Source organism: Oncorhynchus mykiss, chromosome 31 (assembly GCF_013265735.2).
Source record: "Oncorhynchus mykiss isolate Arlee chromosome 31, USDA_OmykA_1.1, whole genome shotgun sequence".
Lineage (NCBI taxonomy): Eukaryota > Metazoa > Chordata > Actinopteri > Salmoniformes > Salmonidae > Oncorhynchus > Oncorhynchus mykiss.
This window is the reverse complement of record NC_050571.1, coordinates 516,051-525,000: the sequence shown is the minus strand read 5'-3', so window position 1 is coordinate 525,000 and position 8,950 is coordinate 516,051. Positions and strand designations below refer to the sequence as shown.

Genomic DNA, 8,950 nt, shown 5'->3' with positions numbered 1-8,950 from the left:
GAGATACTGGACAACGATAGAGAGATGAAGAGATACTGTACAACAATAGAGAGATGGAGAGATACTGTACAACGATAGAGAGATACTGTACAACAATAGAGAGATGGAGAGATACTGTACAACGATAGAGAGATGGAGAGATACTGTACAACGATGCAGAGATGGAGAGATACTGTACAACGATAGAGAGATGGAGAGATACTGTACAACGATAGAGAGATGGAGAGATACTGTACAACGATGCAGAGATGGAGAGATACTGGACAACGATGCAGAGATGGAGAGATACTGGACAACGATAGAGAGATGCAGAGATACTGTACAACAATAGAGAGATGGAGAGATACTGTACAACGATAGAGAGATACTGTACAACAATAGAGAGATGGAGAGATACTGTACAACGATAGAGAGATACTGTATAACGATAGAGAGATGGAGAGATGGAGAGATACTGTACAACGATGCAGAGATGGAGAGATACTGTACAACGATAGAGAGATGGAGAGATGCAGAGATGGAGAGATACTGTACAACGATAGAGAGATGGAGAGATACTGTACAACGATAGAGAGATGGAGAGATACTGTACAACGATAGAGAGATGGAGAGATACTGTACAACGATAGAGAGATGGAGAGATACTGTACAACGATAGAGAGATGAAGAGATACTGTACAACAATAGAGAGATGGAGAGATACTGTACAACGATAGAGAGATACTGTACAACAATAGAGAGATGGAGAGATACTGTACAACGATGCAGAGATGGAGAGATACTGTACAACGATAGAGAGATGGAGAGATACTGTACAACGATAGAGAGATGAAGAGATACTGGACAACAATAGAGAGATGCAGAGATACTGTACAACGATGCAGAGATGGAGAGATACTGTACAACAATAGAGAGATGGAGAGATACTGTACAACGATAGAGAGATGGAGAGATACTGTACAACGATAGAGAGATGGAGAGATACTGTACAACGATAGAGAGATGGAGAGATACTGTACAACGATAGAGAGATGGAGAGATACTGTACAACGATAGAGAGATGGAGAGATACTGTACAACGATAGAGAGATGGAGAGATGCAACGATAGAGAGATGGAGAGATACTGTACAACGATAGAGAGATGGAGAGATACTGTACAACGATAGAGAGATGGAGAGATGCAACGATAGAGAGATGGAGAGATACTGTACAACGATAGAGGGATGGAGAGATGCAACGATAGAGAGATGGAGAGATACTGTACAACGATAGAGAGATGGAGAGATGCAACGATAGAGAGATGGAGAGATACTGTACAACGATAGAGAGATGGAGAGATGCAACGATGCAGAGATGGAGAGATGCAACGATAGAGAGATGGAGAGATGCAACGATAGAGAGATGGAGAGATGCAACGATAGAGGGATGGATAGATGAAGAGACTGATGGAGAGATACAATGATGGAGAGATGACAAAATACTGTACAATGATAGAGGGATGGAGAGATACAATGATATAGGGATGGAGGGATACAATGATATAGAGATGGAGGGATACAATGATATAGGGATAGAGAGATGGAGAGATACAATGATATAGGGATGGAGAGATGGAGAGATACAATGATATAGGGATGGAGAGATGGAGAGATACAATGATATAGGGATGGAGAGATGGAGAGATACAATGATATAGGGATGGAGAGATGGAGAGATACAATGATAGAGAGATAGAGAGATACAATGATGGAGGGATGGAGAGATAGAGGGATGGAGAGATACAATGATAGAGGGATGGAGAGATAGAGGGATGGAGAGAGAGAGATACAATGATATAGGGATGGAGAGATACAATGATATAGGGATGGAGAGATACAATGATAGAGGGATGGAGAGATGGAGAGATACAATGATATAGGGATGGAGAGATGGAGAGATACAATGATATAGGGATGGAGAGATGGAGAGATACAATGATATAGGGATGGAGAGATGGAGAGATACAATGATATAGGGATGAGAGATACAATGATAGAGGGATGGAGAGATGGAGCGAAACAATGATATAGGGATGGAGAGATACAATGATAGAGGGATGGAGAGATAGAGAGATACAATGATAGAGGGATGGAGAGATGGAGAGACAATGATAGAGAGATGGAGAGATACAATGATATAGGGATGGAGAGATGGAGAGATACAATGATATAGGGATGGAGAGATGGAGAGATACAATGATATAGGGATGAGAGATGGAGAGACAATGATAGAGAGATGGAGAGATACAATGATATAGGGATGGAGGGATACAATGATAGAGGGATGGAGAGATGGAGAGACAATGATAGAGAGATGGAGAGATACAATGATAGAGGGATGGAGAGATGGAGAGAATCAATGATATAGGGATGGAGAGATACAATGATGGAGAGATGGAGAGATACAATGATAGAGGGATGGAGAGAGAGTGCAGGAGAGATAGAGCTTACTCCGTTGTTGTGGGTTTTATACCAGGCCGTTTCCATTGGTAGCTCCTCAAACGTCTTGACTCTGGGTTGGCATGACGACAGCTTCGACGGCCCCACGAACACACAGCCAGCAAAGGGCACACAGTTATAATACCTGCCAAACACACACACACACACACACACACACATTACCCCTATGTTATGTATACCTGTTGAGTGAGAACCCCAGGAAGAGTAGCTGTTGAGTGAGGACCTCAGAGGACCTCAGGAAGAGTAGCTGTTGAGTGAGGACCCCAGAGGACCCCAGGAATAGTAGCTGTTGAGTGAGGACCCCAGAGGACCCCAGGAAGAGTAGCTGTTGAGTGAGGAGCCCAGAGGAACTCAGAGGACCTCAGAGGACCTCAGAAGACCCCAGGAAGAGTAGCTATTGAGTGAGGACCCAGAGGACCCCAGAGTACCCCAGAAGACCCCAGGAAGAGTAGCTGTTGAGTGAGGATCCCAGAGGACCCCAGGAAGAGTAGCTGTTGAGTGAGGACCCCAGAGGACCCCAGGAAGAGTAGCTGTTGAGTGAGGACCCCAGAGGACCCCAGGAAGAGTAGCTGTTGAGTGAGGACCCCAGAGGACCCCAGGAAGAGTAGCTGTTGAGTGAGGACCTCAGAGGACCCCAGGAAGAGTAGCTGTTGAGTGAAGACCTCAGAGGTCTCCAGGAAGAGTAGCTGTTGAGTGAAGACCTCAGAGGACCCCAGGAAGAGTAGCTGTTGAGTGAGGACCTCAGAGGACCTCAGGAAGAGTAGCTGTTGAGTGAGGACCCCAGAGGACCCCAGGAATAGTAGCTGTTGAGTGAGGACCCCAGAGGACCCCAGGAAGAGTAGCTGTTGAGTGAGGAGCCCAGAGGACCTCAGAGGACCTCAGAGGACCTCAGAAGACCCCAGGAAGAGTAGCTATTGAGTGAGGACCCAGAGGACCCCAGAGTACCCCAGAGGACCCCAGGAAGAGTAGCTGTTGAGTGAGGAGCCCAGAGGACCCCAGGAAGAGTAGCTGTTGAGTGAGGACCACAGAGGACCTCAGGAAGAGTAGCTGTTGAGTGAGGACCCCAGAGGACCCCAGGAAGAGTAGCTGTTGAGTGAGGACCCCAGAAGACCCCAGGAAGAGTAGCTGTTGAGTGAGGACCTCAGAGGACCCCAGGAAGAGTAGCTGTTGAGTGAGGACCCCAGAGGACCTCAGAGGACCCCAGGAAGAGTAGCTGTTGAGTGAGGACCCCAGAGGACCTCAGGAAGAGTAGCTGTTGAGTGAGGACCCCAGGAAGAGTAGCTGTTGAGTGAGGACCCCAGAGGACCTCAGAGGACCTCAGAGGACCCCAGGAAGAGTAGCTGTTGAGTGAGGACCCCAGAGGACCCCAGGAAGAGGAGCTGTTGAGTGAAGACCTCAGAGGTCTCCAGGAAGAGTAGATGTTGAGTGAAGACCCCAGAGGACCCCAGGAAGAGTAGCTGTTGAGTGAGGACCCCAGAGCACCCCAGAGGTCTCCAGGAAGAGTAGCTGTTGAGTGAGGACCCCAGAGGACCCCAGGAAGAATAGCTGTTGAGTGAGGACCTCAGAGGACCCCAGAGGACCCCAGGAAGAGTAGCTGTTGAGTGAGGACCCCAGAGGACCCCAGGAAGAGTAGCTGTTGAGTGAGGACCTCAGAGGACCACAGAGGACCCCAGGAAGAGTGGCTGTTGAGTGAGGACCTCAGTGGACCCCATGGAAGAGTGGCTGTTGAGTGAGGACCTCAGAGGACCCCAGGAAGAGTTGCTGTTGAGTGAGGACCTCAGAGGACCCCAGGAAGAGTAGCTGTTGAGTGAGGACCCCAGAGGACCCCAGGAAGAGTAGCTGTTGAGTGAGGACCCCAGAGGACCCCAGGAAGAGTAGCTGTTGAGTGAGGACCTCAGAGGACCCCAGGAAGAGTAGCTGTTGAGTGAGGACCTCAGATGACCCCAGGAAGGGTAGCTGTTGAGTGAGGACCTCAGAGGACCCCAGGAAGAGTAGCTGTTGAGTGAGGACCCCAGAGGACCTCAGAGGACCCCAGGAAGAGTAGCTGTTGAGTGAGGACCCCAGAGGACCCCAGGAAGAGTAGCTGTTGAGTGAGGACCCCAGGAAGAGTAGCTGTTGAGTGAGGACCTCAGAGGACCCCAGAAGAGTAGCTGTTGAGTGAGGACCTCAGAGGACCCCAGAGGACCCCAGGAAGAGTAGCTGTTGAGTGAAGACCTCAGAGGTCTCCAGGAAGAGTAGCTGTTGAGTGAAGACCCCAGAGGACCCCAGGAAGAGTAGCTGTTGAGTGAGGACCCCAGAGGTCCACAGGAAGAGTAGCTGTTGAGTGAGGACCTCAGAGGACCCCAGGAAGAGTAGCTGTTGAGTGAGGACCCCAAAGGACCACAGGAAGAGTAGCTGATGCTAAAGTGACAGCTACTCACTGCTACTATGGAGGCCTTAGGGGCCTAAGGTTGCCAGTTTACTAGCCTTTTAACCAGAGACTGTTTTAGACCTGGGGATGCTGCAGGCGAGGTGCCAGGTAATGCATTCCTACTGCTCTATCAATGTGATTAGTGGTTCAATCAGAAACGTGCCAGGAAATACAGAATATGTGAGGTCTGCCTGGAGAAGTCAGGATCCTAATGTCTTAATCAGGTAGTAGTAGTAGTAGTAGTAGAAGTAGTAGTAGTAGTAGTAGTGGTAGTAGTAGTAGTAGTAGTAGCAGTAGTAGTAGTAGTAGTGGTAGTAGTAGTAGTAGTAGTAGTAGAAGTAGTAGAAGTAGTAGAAGTAGAAGTAGTAGTAGTAGTAGTAGTAGTAGTAGTAGTGGTAGTACTGGTAGTAGTAGTAGTGGTAGTAGTGGTATTAGTAGTAGTAGTATTAGTAGTAGTAGTAGTAGTAGTAGAAGTAGTAGAAGTAGAAGTAGTAGTAGTAGTAGCAGTAGTAGTAGTAGAAGTAGTAGTAGTAGTAGTAGTACTGGTAGTAGTAGTAGTACTGGTAGTAGTAGTAGTGGTAGTAGTAGTAGTAGTAGTGGTAGTAGTAGTAGTAACAGTAGTAGTAGTAGTGGTAGTAGTAGTAGTAGTAGTAGTAGCAGTAGTAGTAGTAGTAGTGGTAGTAGTAGTAGTAGTAGTAGAAGTAGTAGTAGTAGTAGAAGTAGTAGAAGTAGTAGAAGTAGAAGTAGTAGTAGTAGTAGCAGTATTAGTAGTAGAAGTAGTAGTAGTAGTAGTACTGGTAGTAGTAGTAGTGGTAGTAGTAGTAGTAGTAGTAGTAGTAGAAGTAGTAGTAGTAGTAGTAGTAGTAGTAGTAGTGGTAGTAGTAGTAGTAGTAGTAGTAGTAGTAGTAGCAGTAGCAGTAGTAGTAGTAGCAGTAGTAGTAGTAGTAGAAGTAGTAGTAGTAGTACTAGTAGTACTGGTAGTAGTAGTAGTAGTAGCAGTAGTGGTAGTGGCAGTAGTAGTAGTAGTAGTAGTAGTAGTAGTAGTAGTAGGTGTCGTAGTCTAGTGGTGGTAGTAGTAGTGGTAGTCTAGTGGTGGTAGTAGTAGTGGTAGTCTAGTGGTAGTAGTTGTAGTAGTTGTCGTCGTGGTAGTAGTTGCAGTAGCTGTCGTCGTAGTAGTTGTCGTCGTGGTAGTAGATGTAGTAGTTGTAGTAGTTGTCGTCGTGGTAGTAGTTGTAATAGTTGTCGTCGTAGTTGTAGTTGTAGTAGTTGTCGTCGTGGTAGTAGTAGTGGTAGTAGTTGTCGTCGTGGAAGTCGTAGTGGTAGTCTAGTGGTAGTAGCTGTAGTAGTTGTCGTCGTGGTAGTAGTTGTAATAGTTGTAGTTGTAGTAGTTGTCGTCGTGGTAGTAGTTGTCGTCGTGGTAGTAGTTGTAGTAGTTGTCATCGTGGTAGTAGTTGTAGTAGTTGTGGTAGTAGTTTAGTAGTTGTCGTCGTGGTAGTAGTTGTAGTAGTTGTCGTTGTTGTAGTAGATGTCGTCGTGGTAGTAGCTGTAGTAGTTGTCGTCGTGGTAGTAGTTGTAATAGTTGTCGTCGTTGTTGTAGTAGTTGTTGTCGTGGTAGTAGTTGTAGTAGTTGTTGTCGTGGTAGTAGTTGTCGTCGTTGTAGTAGTTGTAGTAGTTGTTGTCGTGGTAGTAGTTGTAGTAGTTGTCGTCGTTGTAGTAGTTGTAGTCGTGGTAGTAGTTGTCGTCGTGGTAGTAGTTGTAGTAGTTGTCGTCGTGGTAGTAGTTGTAGTAGTTGTCGTCGTGGTAGTAGTTGTTGTCGTGGTAGTAGTTGTAATAGTTGTCATCATGGTAGTAGTTGTAGTAGTTGTCGTCGTGGTAGTAGTTGCAGTAGTTGTCGTCGTGGTAGTAGTTGTAGTAGTTGTCGTTGTGGTAGTAGTTGTTGTCGTTGTGGTAGTAGTTGTAGTAGTTGTCGTCATGGTAGTAGATGTAGTAGGTGTCGTCGTGGTAGTAGTTGTAGTGTAATAGGATTGTACCTGATGGGCAGGCTGTGACAAGCCAGTCTCATCTCCTCCTGTGAAGCGGGTCGTGATGAGGCCTGAGAGAAGCTGTCTTCCTCAGAGCTCTGGGACGGATTCAAGGGGATGTATTCCTTATCATCCTACAGAATATAATATCAGTCAGTCCTCATCACTCTACGGAATATAATACCAGTCCTTATCATCCTACACAATATAATATCAGTCAGTCCTTATCATCCTACAGAATATAATATCAGTCCTTATCATCCTACACAATATAATATCAGTCCTTATCATCCTACAGAATATAATATCAGTCCTTATCATCCTACAGAATATAATATCAGTCCTTATCATCCTTCAGAATATAATATCAGTCCTTATCATCCTACACAATATAATATCAGTCAGTCCTTATCATCTTACAGAATATAATATCAGTCCTTATCATCCTACACAATATAATATCAGTCCTTATCATCCTACACAATATAATATCAGTCCTTATCATCCTACACAATATAATATCAGTCAGTCCTTATCATCTTACAGAATATAATATCAGTCCTTATCATCCTACACAATATAATATCAGTCCTTATCATCCTACATAATATAATATCAGTCCTTATCATCCTACACAATATAATATCAGTCCTTATCATCCTACAGAATATAATATCAGTCCTTATCATCCTACAGAATATAATATCAGTCCTTATCATCCTTCAGAATATAATATCAGTCCTTATCATCCTACACAATATAATATCAGTCAGTCCTTATCATCTTACAGAATATAATATCAGTCCTTATCATCCTACACAATATAATATCAGTCCTTATCGTCCTAAAGAATATAATATCAGTCCTTATCATCCTACAGAATATAATATCAGTCCTTATAGTCCTACAGAATATAATATCAGTCCTTATCATCCTACACAATATAATATCAGTCCTTATCATCCTACAGAATATAATATCAGTCCTTATCATCCTACAGAATATAATATCGGTCCTTATCATCCTACACAATATAATATCAGTCCTTATCATCCTTCAGAATATAATATCAGTCCTTATCATCCTACAGAATATAATATCAGTCCTTATCATCCTACACAATATAATATCAGTCCTTATCATCCTACAGAATATAATATCAGTCCTTATCATCATACACAATATAATATCAGTCCTTATCATCCTTCAGAATATAATATCAGTCCTTATCATCCTACAGAATATAATATCAGTCCTTATCATCCTACACAATATAATATCAGTCCTTATCATCCTACAGAATATAATATCAGTCCTTATCATCATACACAATATAATATCAGTCCTTATCATCCTAAAGAATATGATATCAGTCCTTATCATCCTAAAGAATATAATATCAGTCCTTATCATCCTACACAATATAATATCAGTCCTTAACATCCTACAGAACGGGAAATACCGACATGTAACACACAAATCTTGTTTAAGCAAAAGGCCCGAGGGGGTGTGTTATGTGGCCAATATACCACGGCTAAGGTGTGTTCTTATGCACGACACATCTCGGAGTGCCTGGACACAGCCCTCAGCCGTGGTATATTGGTCATATACCCCAAACCCCCGAGGTGCCTTATTGCTATTATAAACTGGTTACCAACATAATTAGAGTATAAATAAACGTTTTGTCATACATACGGTCTGATATACCACGGCTGTCAGCCAATCAGCATCCAGGGCTCGAACCACCCAGTTTATAATGTCTGATATACCACGGCTGTCAGCCAGTCAGCATTCAGGGCTCGAACCACCCAGTTTATAATGTCTGATATACCACGGCTGTCAGCCAATCAGCATTCAGGGCTCGAACCACCCAGTTTATAATGTCTGATATACCACGGCTGTCAGTCACATTGGCCTCGTTCCATTTCTGTATGTGACCCCCATTCTTCCAGAAATGGCCACTATGACTTCAGTGTTGACAGATCAGACATGACTAGATTGGGTAAAACCTCTGTGTCTT

The 8,950-nt window shown here is 44.2% G+C and overlaps 1 protein-coding gene across 2 annotated transcripts in view; it reads right to left on the bottom strand.

Moving 5' to 3' along the window:
* Positions 1–8,950, bottom strand: part of flt4 (fms related receptor tyrosine kinase 4) — a 193,546-nt gene that overhangs the window by 7,211 nt on the left and 177,385 nt on the right. For both annotated transcript variants that reach the window (XM_036970533.1, XM_036970532.1), the window contains exons 27-28: positions 6,940–7,064; positions 2,491–2,623 (exon numbers count right to left, since the gene is read on the bottom strand). In XM_036970533.1, the coding sequence (XP_036826428.1) occupies positions 2,491–2,623; positions 6,940–7,064 (258 nt within the window). The remainder of the gene's footprint in view (positions 1–2,490; positions 2,624–6,939; positions 7,065–8,950) is intronic.